The 19,865-nt window shown below is 37.3% G+C and overlaps 1 protein-coding gene across 2 annotated transcripts; it reads right to left on the reverse strand.

Moving 5' to 3' along the window:
• Positions 1 to 1,694: 1,694 nt before the first annotated feature.
• Positions 1,695 to 18,375, reverse strand: LOC130927146 (CKLF-like MARVEL transmembrane domain-containing protein 3). Of its 2 annotated transcripts, XM_057852751.1 has the most exons (5): positions 17,963 to 18,345; positions 7,530 to 7,685; positions 7,340 to 7,435; positions 7,094 to 7,211; positions 1,695 to 2,290 (listed from the first exon to the last, which is right to left on the reverse strand). In XM_057852751.1, the coding sequence occupies exons 1-5, from the start codon at positions 18,083 to 18,085 to the stop codon at positions 2,262 to 2,264; spliced, it is 522 nt and encodes a 173-aa protein (XP_057708734.1). In that variant the 5' UTR covers positions 18,086 to 18,345; the 3' UTR covers positions 1,695 to 2,261. The 2 variants fall into 2 exon arrangements, 1 of the variants encoding a protein (XP_057708734.1); XR_009066357.1 differs by having other exon boundaries at positions 2,251 to 2,290; positions 7,094 to 7,435; positions 17,963 to 18,375.
• Between the last annotated feature and the right edge of the window lie 1,490 nt (positions 18,376 to 19,865).

Genomic DNA, 19,865 nt, shown 5'->3' on the forward strand with positions numbered 1-19,865 from the left:
AAAATGAAGTTGCTGTTCCAAACAACCAATGATTTATGAATGAAAATAATATAGTTAGGGCTGCCTAAACATTTTTTTACCGCTGTACATGTGCATCATGCGTAAAAAAATGATCACAAAGCAACTTTGAGTCTATTTTATTTATAAAGAAAAATACTGCTTGTTTCTACAGGACATCATCTGACAAAATACAATAAGCATGAACAGGAAGGTAAAAAAAATTCTGCATGATCAAAACATGGAAACAGAAGGCAACTGCAAAATACATTCATTGCAGTTTTAAATGACCATTATTTGCTATGAGTTCTTAATTTGTATTTCACATATTAATTCTGCTTTACTAACATGATACGAGTTTTAATTTATGTTAGGTAAACACCGTTGTTACAGTTGTGGCTTTATATTCCATCTAATTCATCAGTGGTACTAATGTGTGGACAAACAAAAATGACATTAAGTAAAGCTACAGTACAAAAAAAACAACAAAAGGCAGTGAAAAATCAACCATACTTATAAGTGGCTGTATTTTACTTTTGTCTAATGTGTAAACATAAAAAAAATACATACAGTAGATTATTTCACATTCACGCACGTCAAAATCTGACATTACAGAGGCACGCCACATTGGATTAGAATATTTTTTTTAAAAGTGAGACCAACACCACTGATGTCAGCATAAAACATAATTCTATATTGGTTGAAACCAGCCAACCGGCAACACATCTATTCTGTACATACGGTTATTTCATTAAAAAGTAGTAATTGGATTTCTTTATTGACTTTTTTAAATATATACTGTATACAGGTAGTCCCCGGGTAACGGTGTACCTGAATTACGTGATTTCGACTTTACGTCGCGTGTCTTGTCCACGTTTTTTTTTTTTTTTTTTTTTAAGTCGTGTAGCATTGTCTCGTCTGCTACCTCTCAGCATTGATGGTAATTACAGTATATTATTTTGTCATTTATTTTAGTTATTTATAGGTCTAATCTTAATGGTTGATCTCCACAGTAATTGCTTTGCATAGCTGCTATTTCATTATACTACAGTATATGTGCAGGCCACTTTCCTTTGTTGCAATCGGACTTATTTGACATCACTCCAGCCCTATTTTTTGTTAGTTTCGAGCATTGCTTTCAAGTTGGGAAGTGGGGGTGAAGGGTTTAGGGTTAATTTTAAGAAGGCAGAGAAACGATAAACTACGCAGCAACAAATGGCTTCCGTTCTCCTTGTTGAATTACCCAAGATTTGGACCTTTTTCTCTCTGTATTATTGTGCAGCCATTGAGTTATGTTTTGGTAAGCAAATATGTCTATATTGATTTACTTTATAGCATTATTGTATGCTCTTTGTAATTATTGTATTGTGTGTTCATAGTTTGACGGTGACATATTAATATAAGAAGAACTATTGTTTTACAGGATGGAAGTAATGTCTATCTATCATATTTATTTATTTATTTATTTAAATTAATATGACATATAATACTAATAATATGTAATATATGTTTTTGGACGGTTATTTTGGTATTTAGGGGTACTTAAAGGGTTAATTCAGACTTTTGTGGAAATTCGGGTTACTTCGGTAGCGCGGGAATGGAACTCGTTCGTAACCCGAGGGCTACCTGTATATATATATATATATATATATATATATATATATATATATATATATATATATATATATATATATATATATATATTTATTTTTTTTTTGGGGGGGGGGTGTAATTTGTTCCAAATTGACTGGACAGACATTGTAGTGTTATGTTTTTTTCTTTTTTAATCAGATTAAACATTTCTTTTAAAAAAGTCATTAAGTAATTCGTTTTGTGAATAAAAAAACAAAAATCGGAGAGGAACGTGTGCATTTAAAGATAAATGAAGTGATGATTTAAAAATTTGTTTTTTACCTATAACAAATCTATAAAAATGTGCAAAACTTTTTTTACGCATTACGCATATTTTGCAAAAGATTGAAAAAAAAACAAACATGTTTTTTTCATTTAAAAAAAAATGAATTCTGCACAGAATGCATCTCTGCTCTTTGGCATACAATACAACAGATGAATTTAGACAGGCTCATGTAAGTACCACATATTTACAATTTTGGCTGTAAACTGCCCAAATATATCCCAATTGTGCAAGAAACTTTAGTAACTTCCTCATTGTACATAATCGTATGAGTGTGCCCTTGTGATATGTTGCAATGCCTTGTCTCCTGCGGTAGATCATCCAAAACGTAACTGCAGGGGAAACAATCTCAGTCCGAATCAGAGTCGGAAATGTCAGCTGAAAGACAAAAACAACTCCATCAGCATGATTGACACACCCCAATGTGGGCCTGTGTGTCACTTAATGAACAAAAAACACCTCATTTAAGAATAGAAGCAATACAAGGATTGCATTCATCCTTTTAAAAACAAAAGTAAAACAGTGTAAATATAGTTCCCTTTTATTTGGTTTGTTATTGATGTGCTTTGTATGATTGTAGAAACCCCTCCAAGAATATCGGAACAATGAGGCCAATTTCTTTAATAAAGCAGCTAACTGGAAAAAAACTGAGACCACATTTTCAGCTTTAACATCTGCATTTGCTAAATAATTTACAAGACATCGCCCCTTCTTTGACCCTACTTATTGTTCATATGAGCAATAGTATTAGAAGTGCCAGGTGTGTTTTGTTGCCTACGTAGGTCTGTCATATAAATTTCATTATTCAAAAAAATATACTTCACGTTCCAGTTTCTGATTTTGTATTTTTAGACAGCATTTCAGCAGAAATGAAGGTATTGAACATGAACTTAACATGGCTCCTACACTTTGAATAAAACACCACCAATGGAAGAAGAAACCAAAGCTAGAATTTTCCTAAAACTACAATGACGAGTCTCAAAGAGTTGGAGAGAAAAATCTATTTGCTGATTAAGATCATGGAAAAAGTAGAAAAATGATCCTTGACATACAAGTTCTTTTTTTGTGAAACTGAGCAAACTAAATTACATCAAACATAATATTTTTCTCTCAATTTCAAAATTGTCCGTGATGCATTATTTATTCTGTCAAAATAACAAAAATGTTAACCTCAAAGAGCAATTGTGTGTGACTCATTCAGAATTACTTTAAAAATAGGTTTAAAATGTACTACGACTGTCTGGCTCCCTCCATAAACATCTCATCACGCCATTAAAAGCTCACAGTAAACGCACAACCAAAGAGCACGAATTCCCTCTAGTGGCTAACTCTGAGTCTACAATTAATTAATGTAATTAATCAGAGACCCCCCCAAAAAAATCGGGTTTGGCGAATCGATGCTTATACAGTTGTACCTTGACATACGATCGCCTCGACACACGATCTTTTCGACATCTGAAGTAAAATTTGACTCGGCATTTGTGTACCTTTTGGAATTTCCCACATTTCTGCATAAAATCACCACCATATGTGATCTGATCTTTGTCAAAATCACACAGATGAAAATACAGTGTCTGCTTTAACTAAAACCACTCAAACATTTATAGGTTTTCATATTTTAATGGGGATAGCATGCAAACAATGACAGAAGGGGGGAAAAATAAGTAAGTGAACCCTATGCCAAAGGAGAGTGAAAGAGCAATTGAAACCAATTTTTCCCAAACATTTTAAGTCAGGTGTGCGCCCAATCACTGAGTGGTTTGAAGCTGCCCTGCCCAATATAAAACACACAACTGGTAAGAATTGTCTTGATGAGAAGCATTGTCTGATGTGCATCATGGCTTAGTCATAAGAGCTGTCTGAAGACCCACGTTCAAGGATTGTTGATTTGTATAAAGCTGGGAAAGGATACAAAACCATCTGTAAAAGTCTGGATGTTCATCTGTCGACAGTCAGAGAAGTTGTCTAAAAATGGAGAGTTTGGCACTGTTGCTTCTCTCACAAGGAGTGGCCGTGCACCAAAGATGACGCCAAGAGTTCAGCGCAGAATACTCAGAGAGGTAAAAAAGAACTCTAGAGTGTCTGCTTAACACTTACAGAAACCACTGGCACAGTCCAATATCTCTGTGCACACATCAACTATATGTAAAACTATGGCCAAGAATGGTGATCATGGGAGGATTCCACAGAGGAAGCAGCTGCTGTCTAAAAAATCCATTGTTGCTCATTTAATGTCCGCAAAAAGACACTTGGACACTCCACAGAAGTTTTGGCAAAATATTTTGTTGACTGATGAAACCAAAGTTGAATTGTTTGTGATAACACACAACATCACAACATGTGTGGAGGAAAAAAGGAACAGCTCACCAACATCAACACCACATACCCACCGTGAAGCAAGGTGGAGAGAGCATCATAATTTGGGGCTGTTTTGCTTCCTCAGGGCCTGGACAACTTGCAATCCTTGAACTTAAAAACCTGACGGCGTCTGTCAGACAGTTGAAGCTAAAAAGAGGATGGATAATACAACAAGACAATGATCCAAAACACAGAAGTTAATGCACTTCAGAATGGTTTAAAAAAAAAACAAAATACACGTTCTGGAGTGGCCAAGTCAAAGTCCAGACTTGAACCTCATTGAGATGCTGTGGCATGACCGAAAGACAGTGATTCATGCCAGACATTCCACGAATCTGACTGAAGTACAGCAGTTTTTTTTAGAGGAGAATGGGCCAAGGATAGTCCTAATTGATGTGCCAGACTGATCTGCAGCTACAGGGAGTGTTTGGTTGAAGTTATTGCTGCCGGGGGGGGGGGGGGGGGGGGGTCCACAAATTATTAAATGTGATGGTTCACTTATTTATTTTTCCCCCTTTTGTCATTGTTTACATACTATCCTAATTAAAATATGTAAACCTATAAATGTTTGGGTGGTTAAGTTAAAGCAGACACTGTTTTTTTCATCTGTGTGATTTTGACAGAGATCAGATCATATTTGATTGTGATTTTATGCAGAAATGTGAGAAATTCCAAAAGGTTCAGATACTTTTTCATGCCACTGTACGACAGTTTATGACAGCGCCGCAGTTTTTGTTTTCTCGCAAGACAGACGCACTGCGAATTTTCTTGTGAGAGAAATCAACATGGGTTCCAAGAAATTTATAGCAGGAGCTGAATAAAGGAAATAAGTGATGCTTACTATTAAAATAAAGATGCAAATGACAGAAAAATGTTGTGTGAACGTTGTGTGCGCGTCCGTGAAATGGCTCGACAATACGGCAGTAGAATGCCAATGATCTCAACAGTCCTCCTCCGACCTCCGTTCGCCAGTCTTTATAACTTAAGGTGACAAATATCTATGTTGGTAACATCGCCAAAGAAATCGCCAGCTTCGTCAGGTTTTTAATCATGTTTCAGAACTTGTGCAACACAACATGCCTACTGTCCATCACAGTTGATGCCAACAACAACGTTAACAGAGAAAGTAAAATGTCTACCGCACCTATCTCACTGTTACGTCAGCCATGCGGTGCGTTCAGGTACAGCATACAAAATACATCTGCCACATTAGAACCCGATTCATTACATTATTACAGGAATTATTATTATTATACTGTACTTTTTTATATTGTATTTTCATTTATAATTTATTTATTTTGGTACGTGTAACTGCCATTTGTCATAGTACCAGCAGTATTTATTAAGGATTTAGTGTAGGTTTGGGCTGTGGAACGAATGAATGGAATTTTAATGTATCATTATGGGAAAATCCTGCTCGACATACAAACCATTTCGACTTACAAAGTAGGTCCTGGAATGAATTAACTTCGTATGTAGAGGTACCACTGTACTCCCCTAAAATACACCAACCAAAGTTCATTGTCATCTGTCTACAAATAACGGAGGAGTTACAATTTCATTCTGTAATTAATCTAACTAATTAACTCTGAGATTACAAAAAAAAAAAAAATCAACCAAAAAGTTTGAATGCCCTCTACTGGCAAACTCAGAAACTATAGGCAACAATAACTGTATAATTAATTAATGTAATTAATCAGCTGAAACAAAAAAAAAAGTTTAAAATTGGGCTCAAACAATCAATGTGTATACTTTCCTAGAATATACCAAATATGCCATATTTCATTCTGGTCCTTGAACAAAAAACAGAGTAGTAGTCATTTTAGTTCGTGTCCTCACTAAGAAAAGAACAAAGCAAGCCAGTTTTTGAGACCTCCCCCCGCTGTTCTAAAAATTACATAACAGAATGGATGCATATACACTTGTACACTTTAAATGCATCTGAACTTGGCGTACAATATGTAATATGTAAACATTCTGTCCTGTCCTGTTTTACTAATTCAGACCGTGGATATTTGAAGGGCTAAAAAGGCCCTGATATTCTTGAACTGATTTCTTGAGGAAAATGATGCCATTTTACTGTACTAAAACCTTCAAAATAATGAAGTCTAAATCCAATTGATCATTTATGCAATATGCAGGAGTTGAATATTCTCTTTGTAGTGTTGCTATCATCTTGATGTGGACTGAAATCTATGATAAAGAGCACCTTAATTCACATATTAAAATGAATGCAGCAGTCAAAGGTGCAAGGGAAGGAAATATTTTTGGGGGTAAAACAACATTTGTTTTCCGTGTCACTTATTCACCGGGAAACAAGCTTCGGGAGCAACATCTGATAAGTCTTATAAATCTGAGAACACTGGCAGAATGATCGACAATCTGGACAGCGCTTTTACGTGACAAAAATAAGGTAAAACAGCATTCTCTCGTAACTGAGACGTCTCGGTAGAGGAAAACTGCGTCAACGTTTTTGTATGCTGTGATGCAAGGGCTATCCGCAAAAATAATCAAACTGCTGTGTTTCACTGTAAACTGTATACTAATCATATGTAAAACACATGGCAGCTCTGGATGCTAACTATCGCCATAATAATATTGGAATAAGTTGGATCACACAATAGTTTACCGTGAAAATCTGCAAACATTTTTTGACATTAAACACTCTCCTGCTCTGTCACTGGAGCAGGAGACTGCACGGATTTGCTGTTTTTTCTTTGTTCATCTTGTTCTTGAACTGTATGTGCCTATATGTGTTTCTTTACCCTGAAAGAATCTGGATATGCGTATACAGTACGATATATACCAGCCCGGTAACATTACCTTGCTGTCCGGAATGCTCCTCTGTGGTCTCTCCGCCTTGCTTCAGGAAATTGGCGAGCTCGTTAAAAATGAGATAAAAATCTAAAGCAAATGCAATTGTAGCGAGGAAGCCAAAAACCTGTGAGGTGGATAAAAGAAGAAAGTGCTGCAGGTGGAGTAAGGATTTGGGTATTGCAAAGGGAAAAAAGATGTGTGGGAGTAACAAATGAGAAATAATGGTGATACTGAATGGTAGGTCAACTTTACCCCAGCAGCTTTGGAAGAGCCATCTACATATTTGGATACTGCAATTATAGAAATAATGAAAAAAATGATGGCAGCTGTAACACATCTCATGAAATCCTTGAATGGGGAAAAGAAAAAACACTTGTTAGCAGGGAAAACATACCACACACGACTATATACTTTTTTTGCATAAATGTGACACTGCCATTACCATGAGAGGCCATAGGAAGCCTTTAAACCTCTCGTTGAGTTTGGTAGAGTAGGCAAAAAGCAGGAAGAGAGCGGCGAGGAACTCCAGGAGTGGGACTGTCACAAAGGCGGCCGCTGTGGATGCGGCAAAGCATACAAAGTCGACGAAGGACAGCACCTAAAGAGACACCATGATGTTCACGAAAAACACAAAAGCAACACTGAGAGGACATGCTTTGATCAAAATTAAACCTCTCAGCCTAATCTATTAGGACTTTTTTCGACATTTCTCCTTGGTTCAAGATGTTTGTTTATGAGTAATGTGTGTCACTTCCCACATAGTCTGTTTACTTCCTGCCATGGATCACTATCTTTTAGCCTCCCACCACTTTTTTTGCTTCCTGTTCTTTTGTCAACACTCCTATCATCGATCTCCAATGTTCATATGTACAGTACACACGGGGACACATCTGGCAACAAGATCTGGCTCGTGGCCAGTAGTACTTCACAGCTCTATTTACTATTTAGGCTGAGTACAAGTATTTCAGTTGCGTTTTGATGGTCTGTAAGTGTCCCTTTTCGAACAAAGTAGCTTCCCCAAGAGTGAGCACTTATCCACCCATGGCTCCAGGCCTACTTCCTGTAAGGAGATACAGCTGCGAACCGACAATGTTTATTCACTGTTACACTAAATCTGTCTTGCTGGCACAAACACAAGGTGGTAACAGTGCCTAAATATGTCATACCGCATATGAGTCATCCAAATCTTCATTAAAAGGCATTGGGTAAAAATCTAAGATCACAAGGGTGTGGCAATTTTGCTGAAAACAGGCATATTTGTAGTCAAAATAAAGTAGCATGACTAGACATATAGGGGTACTTTTTAAAATTAGAATTTATATTCATTTTTTATGTTCATATTAGATTATCAAATGAATGTTTATTACCTTAAACACACAAAAGTACAGAAAATTGCTACTCTTGATAACTGGCATTGTTTCCTACGTATCAGGAATCAATCGCTTCCAGATTTCAAAAGTACATACCCATACCCTGTACTCACAAATAGATACACCAGCATTCATAACTAGACTGTAAAAAAAAGTGAGCGGAACTTGAAATTACAAGTCAACCTATTTCACATGCATGTGCAAGTATTAATGGCTCGCAAATGTTAAGTACCATATTTTTACAACCATAGGGCGCACCTAAAAGTAAAAAAAAAATCTTTAAAATGGATGGTGCGCTAATAATGTGGTGCGCCTATTGTGCGGAATGAGTACCAAATGAAAAGGCGGACATAAGTGAGAGCTGCATGAGAATCTTAAAGTGCCTATGACAGCAAAAAGCTTGTTTATTTCATATTTCACTGGGTATTTTATGCACCTGAATGAAATGGATCACTTGGATGTGTGTGGAAACGATCCATATATATATATATACTGTATATATATATATATATATATATATATATATGTATATATATGTTATTCAATTTTTTTTAATCCCGCGCCACGAAAATGAGTGACTTTCTGGATTGACAGAGAATGCGAATGTGACGTCAACCGGGTAACCATCTCACAATACAGCCATTACTGTATAGCATGCAGAAGGACTGCGGATCAGTTGATTTCGCTGATTAATTTGTTTATTTTCCGCATCATGCCAGCCCAATGTGCTGCAGGCTTTTGTTGCTGCACCAGGGAGAGGCGTGTGAGCCTTTTTGGGTTTCAGAAAGTTCCCATTCACCGCGGATAATGGCGAAAACAAGTCAGACAACTGTGGGACCATTGGACCGACAAAGAAGTGAGTAAGCAACGTGTTTAATATTATGTCACACACTGGGATCATGGCATACGTTTTAAAAAGGAGGTCACCTGCATTTTGTGGGTGACAATGCTCCTTGTCTACTGAGAAGGCCACACGGCTGACGACCGGCGGCTTGTCACACCATGGTCACTTCCATACCCTCGGTCCTATTCGTGTGCCCGCCGAAATTGCGCCCCCCCCCCCCCCCCCCGGTCCGACGATCCAGCCCGCTCGGTCCCATTCGCGCGCCCGTCGTGAATGCACTTTCATCGGCTTGGCCACGAGTAACCCCCCCGCTCCGACATCAGCCGGTTTGTCCACCGAGAATGGGTTATTTTTGACATTCATTCCCGGTGATGAGCACTGCCAACCCGCCATGGCTGCAGCAGAACAACGAGCTGTAACTTGCTAGCAGACGGGGGCTGGCCGATCGGTGAAGTCAATAAACCCAGCCACCATTTGTGACATGAGTCAGGGTAGTTTTGTGTGATTTTTCATTGTCTAAAGGCGAGAATAAGACCCGGAAAAGCTGCTCGGTTCGGGTTAGCATGTCGGTTAGCTGTCACTCCTCCTGTTTTGGTCACGCTCTTTCCTCTGTCTCTGAAGCCGGGCATGGAAATGACAAAAGCCGGACTAACTTTGGTGGCATAAAGTACCGTTCGGGAGAGGAAGAAGTCGGCAGTTTTGAGCATTATGCAGTAATTTTGCCCTGTCGCACTGAATAATGCTTTTTTAATATTTCATATTCCATTTTCACAAGACTGTTATTTGCCATTTATCATTTATTTAGCAATTGGGGAAAAATACTCAGATAAAAAGAATTATCATTTATTTAGCAATTGGGGAAAAATACTCAGATAAAAAGAATATCCTGTAAAAATACTGGAGTAGAGAGATTGAAACAATCTTGACATTTTGCTGCTCTCTGTCGTATTTTCCTCGTTTTTCCCTTCCCCTCTCAATGGGCTGAATTCTAAATCAGATGAACTCGTGACCCTGCCGACGTCATCCTCCACCTGGGGATGCTAGAGCCCAATTATGACAGGTAGGTCTAAACGGCAGATTTAAAGACTCAAAATATGATTCTAATCTACATAAAAATGCTTTTTAAGATTTTTTTTTATGCTGTCACAGGCACTTTAAAGAGAGAAGGCATGCTAGGATATGTTTTTCATGCGCCCAATAATGCGGTGTATCTTGTGTGTGTGTGTTAAATACAAAAATATTACCCGAAAATGAGCCTGCGCCTTTTAATACAGTGCGCCCTATGGACATGAAAATACAGTAATCAGAACTAAAGATTTTAAGTTAACTAGATTTATGTTGAATTAGCAGAACTAAAAATTTTAATTAAAAGGGATTTATGTTATGAAAGCAGAACTCAAAATCTTAAGTAAAAAGGGCTCAAATTTAAGCAGTTAACTCAAATGGGATTCAAACATGGATTTCTCTAAAAGCAGCAGAACGGATAGACAACTGAGCTAAACAATCTGGCTGACTAATGTACTGCCGTCACATTCACTGCTGAAGGCTAGGGCTAAGTTCACATTTCAAAGCTTAGGTTAATGGAACTTATTGAAGTTTTATTTTTACAGCGTAATTGATATTCAAACCCAGAACCTCTTAACTGTAAGCCACAATTGCTGCCCGCCAAGTAAACCGTGCTGAATAATTATGGCCAGAAAAAAGTAAAGTATGTACACAGGCATTCATATAAAGAGTGGCGGATAAAACAACAGGTATGTCCCATTAACAAAAGTTGATGTGCTTGTTGTATAAACTATGCACACTTCTCTGAGCCGCCAGGCAAAATTCACTCTGAGATCAGCAGATTTTATTTAAAGTGTATGGAATGAGTGAGCTGGGAATGCAACTAAGGGCCATAAACATCAAATAGAACGTATCCCAATTTATGTTGACGCCATAAAAGGAATGTTTCTGAATCATTTTATATTAAAAAACATTGTTATGCACTGCAGTCATAACTGTTTGACACTGAAAGAATAATAAGGCAGTTTTAGCTCTTTCGGAGTCAAACTAATGAGCACAGTGAGATGTGTTGCTCTCTTTGCAGTGCCCATTTGTAATATACTTAGTTGGAAACCATTAAGATAAACGTGCAGCAAGGAGTCAAGGACAAACACACAATGGACAGACTGCAAGTTGATAACTAGACATCAAAACATTCCCAGTCTTCCAGTTTGCCCTTTTGATTTAACAACAACTTAAATAATGACCTCCAGTTTCATCTGTTGAAACAGCTTATACAATTTTTCAACCACACCTACTAGACTTAATCAGTTACACTGTGTACTTTCAATCTAATATTTAGAACCCCACCCCCAACCCATACACATACAATGTACTAAATGACACTGGGCTGAGACCTGGGTGTAAAGAGCCCCTGTTGTGGATGTCGGATCATGTACTTAGTGAGCACTGCTCTAGGCTACACATTGTGGAATGGAAGTGTGTGACTGTGAGCAAGAGAATGACCGCTCTGTGACCGCAGCCTAACATGAGATGAGCCAACATGAGATGAGAGTCACATGACACCAGTTTGATTGGAGCAAGAGGAAAAAAAAAACTTCCTTCCGACAAGCGCATGACACTGCTGAAGCTGCATTTTTGTACAGACAACACGGACTTGGGATTGCTCAAAGTTAAATCGATGAACACATACTGCTAATCCCTGCTGTGCAAATAGTTGCATTTGTGAGTCAAAACCTAGTAACCAGAGCAGTTATGATGTATCAGAGATGAGACAATCCCCTAGTCAATATGCATTGATATCTGACCCCTCTAAATTGAATGATTTCTTTGAGAGTCTTGTCAGAATAGTTTATGGTGGCGCTAACTTCATGCTTGGTAATTGTTTCTTAGCACTTTTTTTGTTTGAAGTGTTTAATGCTGTCTAGCACTGGAATGCAACCAACAAATTCCTTGACAGTTTTAATACAATGCCAACAAAAAGATGTTTCTAATTCAGTTTGCGAGTTGTGACTATAAAAAAAAGTTGCTATGGTGCCAAATGCTTGCTTTTCTAAATCAAGCAAGAAAGAGTGACACAATAATGAAAGCATCTTTAGTCTGATGAAATCCAGCACGGAGCTTAGTAGTAAGTGGGAGTCACTTTCAACCTCCCCTACTGTGTTCAGGCAATAGTGGATAGTAGGCCATAATAATCAAAATGAATGTTTTTTAAAAATCAGCACGCAATGATGACAACAGGGAAGTCGCACGTATATTGTAGATACTCAAGCACATCAACATATAATAGCATAACGTAACTCTGAGCAAGAGGCGTGGTACACCTTGGACTGGTCACCTTTCAATCATAGGACACATCAAGGCAAACAATCATTTATGGTCATAGACCATTATTGACTCTTCAATTGATCGACCATTTATGGGTTCCAGACGAAGTTGGAGTACCAGTTTAAAAGCCACACAATAGAGAAAATGCTGACTCAATTCTCCTTTCAGGTACAGTGGTCACTACAGTGATCAGTAGAGGTGTGCATCGGCACTGCCCTCACGATTCGATTCGATTACGATTCGGAGGGCCACGATTCGATTCGATTCGATTCAGAGGGCCACGATTCGATTCGGTTCGAATGCATCACGATGCATTAAAGCCTGGGATGCATTAAAATGCTAAAGCAAAGCATTTTTTCGTGAATCATGAGGCAACACAAGCGGTCAGACATTAAACAACTTTTTATAGGCTCTTGTGTCATTCCTGGTTGTAGTCAAATGAAAATAGTAATATATATAAAAATAAAAATAAAAAAAATCACAGCATTTAATTAGTGCTTTGAATGAGACCAGGGCTTTCTTTTTTTTTTTTTACACTCTTTGGTGCGTCAATAATCTTTAGCGCTCCCTCTTTCTCCGCTTCAGCCATTGTTGTTATGTCTTTACTCTCTGCTTTCTCGATTGCCACTGCGCAATTGCGCATGTCTGTGACGTTACTCCCGTGAGGAAGCAGATTTGGGTTCCTCGTCCCCCCTGCATTGCTTGTACAGTAGCTCCCTCTACAGGTAAACATGAGAATAATAATACAAATGGGGAAACCAAATCCATTGCATCAACAGAAGATTTTTGAACGAACTTATATATTTTAATTAGGGCTGTCAAACGATTAAAATTTTTAATCGAGTTAATTACAGCTTAAAAATTAATTCATCGTAATTAATCGCAATTAATCGCAATTCAAACCATCTATAAAATATGCCATATTTTTCTGTAAATTATATATATATTCTGTAAAATAATTTGTTGGAATGGAAAGATAAGACACAAGATGGATATATACATTCAACATACGGTACATAAGGACTGTAGTGGGCATTTCACTCTACTGTTATTTAAATCTGTCTATGCTGTCCTCACTCCGAAGCGTCTACTTTTTTCAAAGCTAGACAGTTAGTGAACGACGCCTTAATAATCAGACTTCTTCCTTTTTCATCTGATTTATTAATAAAATGGCCTCAAACCACTGTCCTCTTCAGACCGTAGTGAAACTACAAAAAAAAGTACACAAGCATTGCATTAGCAACACCGTTAGCTTAGCACGCTATACAGGTTCACTAAACATAAACAAAAAACATCTCATACAAAAAATATAACATTTCGCTTACTAACATAATATGTACATTCTTTACAACAACCATACTTACGGACAAATCTTGTCCAAGGATCATATAAGCACAACATTACAACGTAGGCATCAGCCCGAGACGTCGTGCAGCCATATTGAACTGGCAAGAAAGCAATAAACCATGTCGCAAAGCGACCACAAGAGTTCGCTGTTAGACAGCACAAAAAACCTTGCTGTAAAATTTACCAAAAGGCAGAATACTGTCTCAGCGGGACATGTGCATTAATTGCGTCAAATATTTTAACGTGATTAATTTAAAAAATTAATTACCGCGCGTTAACGCGATAATTTTGACAGCCCAAATTTTAATATGTGCTGAATCGATTCGGCTTGTTGCCCGCATCGAATCGCATCGTCCATGGCCCGCATCGGGATGCATCGCCGCATCGATTATTGTTGACACCAGTTGTGATCAGCTATTCAAAGGTTGACACTTATAGGGTACCACGGATTGAAAGACATGTAATTCTTAAAAGATAGTATGAGTTATAGTAATTTCATAATAAAACCCCTCTTAATGTTTTCGTTTTAATAAAATTTGTAAAATTAGTTTAACTAGTAGGTTGCTATTGTTGTTAACGGCGCAGTGCACTCTGGGCAGTGACGTCACTGGGCGAACCCGAGCAGAAAAGTGGTTAGCAGGAAAGTACTGTCAATATTTCACAAAATGAGCAGCAAAAGCAATTAAATAAAGGTCTCCAGCGGGATTCCAACCCGGGTTTCACGTGCGACAGACGAGCGCATACACCACAGGACTATACTTCAGCGTGACATTACATTCGTGTCTGTCTCTGTGCAGTAAAACCTAAAAGGGAAACGCAACTGAAAAGAAAGTGGCTTGAACACGGAATTAGAAAACGTGGCTCACTTCACCGCAGTGTCTAGTAACAGTGAAGCAAGATAACAGGGATTGTGTAAAAGGGTTTATTGAACACACACAAAAAACACGCGATCGCAAAAAGGGAGACACAAAAAGGGTCCCTTACAGTGGGTCAGGATCAATAAAAAATAAATAAATAAATAAAACGAGGGAAAACCGTGATGAGAGCCAGACGAACGGGAAAACCAAGGCAATGATGCAACTCGCAACGAAGGGGTCAAGAATTCAAAACATCAAATGGGAGCAAGTCAATATCAAGGCAAGCCGCCTAGGGTCGGTTTATAGACACTGCTGATGAGCCGGAATTGGATGCAGGTACGACGTTGGGAACTCATCCCACAGCTCTGTAACAAGGTGGAAAAGCGCTATATAAGTATAACACCATTCCATTCCATTCCAAAACAATTTGACCAGAAGTAGAATGTGACAAATTCATGCCCGTCGTCATTCTAGCTTCGCTTGCTAGCTAGCACACTATTTTCCCAGTCCATCCCAACCGCGTCATCACCCCCCGGCGTGCATTGCGCGTAAAACATGGCGCTCTACGTCGGTCAAAACATGTACTAAATATTATATTTTTAAATCAATGGCAATAATATATGTGTTTCTAATAACATATATTAGTAAAAGAGAAAATTTTTGCTTTATTAGAGCCTACAAGGCTTTAAATCTGTGATTCCTTTTAAAGGTATATGGAATTTGTAGTGTAAATGCAAACTTTTTTACTCCATGCATGCCCTGAAAATGCCTAGGTGAGTACAGAGAGCCCTGACATTTTAACTGAGACTGCCTCAAAAAGCCCTTTTTCTTCCATCTAATAGAGAGTGTTCGGGGCGAACGAACATACACGGATAAACGCACGTCCCCGTGGCAGAAGTGCTGTTTCACTGAGCCTCTGCCTAAATTGTAAATAAATTTATAAATTAATACAATGTAAAAATAAAAAAAATAAAATAAAAAAAACAACAACAACAACAACAAAAAACCGACACAATTAAAATGAATAAAAACAGAAATACACACTGGTCATGAATATTCATTCGCCCCTTCCGGTCAAAATGGATTGGACGTGTAGCGCTGTCTATGGCAGCCAATGAGTTAATGAGTGCCCTGTAAGCGTTAATTTTTTTTATTTTTTATTTTTTTTAATTTTTTTTTACTGACCCCCATTTTGACAGGGTGGGTTGACAGTAAACTTGAAAGATGACAATCCACAGCCTCACAGTTGAAATTAATCGGGCGTCTGCTTTTCTCAATGTCAGGGAATTAATTAAAAACTACAAAATCAAAATTAATGAATAATACAATTAAATAAAAACAAAACAACAACAACCTTAGAGTGTTATACGGGGCATTTCAGTTGTTATTAATTTCGTATTCATTTAAAATATTACTTATTCATAAAAAAATATATATACTAGTATATGGCGGAAAACACCGTCAACACCGAAAAAGCAGTTTCTGCTCTTGCACTCCTCTTTAAAAGAAACTGCTGTATTTTAAGCCAAAAGGACTATTGTGTTTGATAGAACAATACTGTATGTCTATATGCTGACATATCAGATTCATGGCACATTAAGCCCCTAAACTATTTTTAATTTGTCCGTTTTACCCTGGAAAACCCTGTTTACAGACGTCGTGCAACCGCTTTTGTTTCAACCCAGCCATAAAACGAAGGTAATTCATTATATCTATTATTCAAAATGTCTGTCATTTTTAGCTTAGAATCATTAATTGATGTCTAATATTTCATTTAAAAAAAAAAACGACTTTAAAAAATTATTCACTCACATATTTTAAACTTTTAAACAAATTACGTCATATTGAAAAAAAATGGCGTCTCTAAAAAAGTCACGGACATCTACCTCACAACTATCGCAGAATTGTATTGTTTTCGTTACTGTCGCATTTCCCCCAATATTTTAGATATAAAATAATTGATACAAGCAAAGAAAAATTGAAAATAAATAAATAAATAAAATAACGTTTAAAAGGGTAAATATATGAACATAAAAATCTCGACCACTCCTTGATGTCTGCGATTTCTGCTTCGTGACCCTTGTTATATTACCATGTTTCACCCATAAAATCCCCCCAAAGTCCTTGGGAATTGTCGTGACACTCGGTGATACATGCTACATGGAGTTTTTGGGTCGAAAAGAGGTAAGTATGCAATAATATCTGGTTAAAATCATGGCATCTTTAATGCTGTCGCGTTCTCTCACCTTCAGTTAGGGTTTTGCTGTTTAAAATTATATGTAACCGGGTGAACTGTGTAATGCTGTACAACTTTATTTTGCTTTCATGTGCAGTCGGGAATAAAGCCCACATAAAAAAAAAAAAAAAAACGTTGTGTTGGTTCAGTCAATTTACCCGGCCACATATAATTATTATTATTATTTTTTTTTAAATGCCCTCCTGTTCAAAATATTTCTTCCCCAAGAAAGATTGTGATTTTAAGGTTTCCAATGGTGTATCACACATGCATATAGGACAATTTTGAAATCTGGCCAAATTGGGGGTCTCAGAGCGGAACTAGAACTCACCTGAGTGTTTTCTGCCCTATATACTATATATACTGTATACAGAAATTAATATTAAAAAAAATACAATGATATTAATAATACAGCTATAACTGAGACCTGGCGTCCAATTTTGTGTAATGCAGGCTACAATTGTACTGTATACCAAATGTTAATATTGTGGCCTACATGACCCAAAATGTGATGTTCACGTTCGTGGACGGCATGTTTTCATGGGGTTATTATCATTATTATTATTATTTATTATAAAGGGTTAAACATATTTATGGCTAACCATGAAGCAGGTCATGCTGACTTATAAAATATTTCGGCGCACTCAAGAAACAAACAGAAGGGTTAGTAGGGAGGTACGACGAAAAAACGTTCATATGAAACTTTGGAATGTAGTCCCTTCTTTTTCTATTTTGTTTTGTTCATAATCTTTGCCGCTCCTCTTGCTACTTAATGGAAAACGGACACTGGTCCACCTAAATTTACACTCGAAGAGTTGAGTTGAAATTGAGCCCACGCGCGTAGCGGTGACGCATTTCACTATAACTTGAAAAAGAAAAGTTTCTTACCACTTCAGCGATGAGCAGCATTCCTTTCCTGGAGGAGGCGAACTCTCTGCTGGGGAGGATCGACTGCAACACGCTGCGGCTCGGCTGCCTGGCGTCGGGAGCTTCGATGTCGATGTCTCCCATGACGGATAGAAGAACAGACTAGGTGGGGGGACAACAAATCAAAGTAGTGAAGAAGAGCTTCGACGGAGTTGAAGCCCCGACGAAAAAAGAATGGAGAGTGGAAGAGGAAACAATGACAGCGCGGAAGCCGGACGGCAGACTGCAACATCTGCTTAGCCAGATGTGAAGCGGGGGACAACCCCCCAAAAAAACGTGCGCGCGTGCGCATGGGTATCTGAGTTCAATGGATACACTTTCTAAATAGGCCAATTTAATACTACTGAGGGCGAAGGTTTGGTCCCAATGTATGGAGGTAGATTTGTGTCTTTATTATTCAATCAAAAAAAAAGTTGCTTCAATCAAAATATATATTTTCAATCGAAGAAAAGTCACTTCAATTAAAAAAAAAAAAAAAAAAAAATGTGTTTGAATGCAAAAATAAATTTGAAACTCAAAAAATATATGTGAAAACTATTTTTCTTTGATTATTTTTTTATTTATTTATTTAAGTCAAGTTTTTTTTTTTTTTTAATTGAAACAACATTTTTGATTGAAGTCATGTAATTTTGCGTTTGGACCACATTTTGGCTAGGACATTTGTGTCTTTATTATTGAATAAAAAAATAAGTTGCTTCAAACAAAAAAATATATATTTTCAAAAGAAAAATCACTTTAATCAAAAATTTAAAAAATTCAATCGTAGAAAAAAAGGTTTGAATGTGAAAAAAATATTTGCGACTCAGAAATTCGCATTTGAACACTTTATTTTTCATTCAACCCGTTTTCTTTGATTGAAGCAATCCTTTTTGTGTTTGAGCCATATTGGAGTAGGACATTTGCGTCTAAATCATTCAATCGCAATAAAAGTTGCTTTAATCAAAAAAACTATTTTTAATCAAAGAAAAAAATCATTTGCAAAAAATTTTTTTTTGAAAATATTTTTTTTATTTGAAATATATATATTTTTTTATTGAAGTGTCATTTTTTTTGAAAAGCAAAAATTTTTAAACACGTTTTTTTTTTTTTTTTTTTTAAAGTGGAAAAAGTTTTGAACGCACTTTTTATTTTAAGTGGAAAAAGTGGAAAAGGCACTTTTTTTTCGATTGAATCATTTTGACACAAAGATTCAACTTCAACGCTACTTCCGGCATGTTTGAGTGGCAGGTGACTACGCCAATGGCATAAAAGTATGACGCAAGAATAATGGCCACCAGGGCTCCATCCAGCCATCGGACTCTGCTGGAGTCCAAGCCGAATATATAAAAGCATAACCTGCATTTACACTTTTTTGCTGGGGACGGGAGTTTAATGAGAACAAACAGATTATTGAACAGGGGTCAGGGCCTATAGCACATGCACATGCACTATTTCAACTTTTACATAGGGGTTTTTCATTGTATATACACATTAGTTTTGTGTTTTTACACATTACTGAATCCATTGTTGTATTTACAAGGGCGTAGGTTTGGTCTTTACATTGGTAGGAACGATATGGCACAACCTGCATGCAGACCCGGCTGCAGAAAGAAATTACGGGGGGGCATTACATTTTTGGGGGGCGGGCACATTTCTTCAACGTAAATTTAGCCTGAACAGTGCCGTTATTACCCGTACATTACTACATCAGTGCACTGAAATATTTTCTGTCACTGAAGTCACAAGTGGTAGTTCATCGTAAAATCTATAAGACAAACGAAAAACAATGGTGCAGTTCTGTGTGCATTTATTCAACTAAAGTACGTCAGCGTATTCATAACATATGCACTAATATACATGAGCACTGATGTCAAGATGAGCAGTG

Source organism: Corythoichthys intestinalis, chromosome 1 (genome assembly GCF_030265065.1).
Source record: "Corythoichthys intestinalis isolate RoL2023-P3 chromosome 1, ASM3026506v1, whole genome shotgun sequence".
NCBI lineage: Eukaryota > Metazoa > Chordata > Actinopteri > Syngnathiformes > Syngnathidae > Corythoichthys > Corythoichthys intestinalis.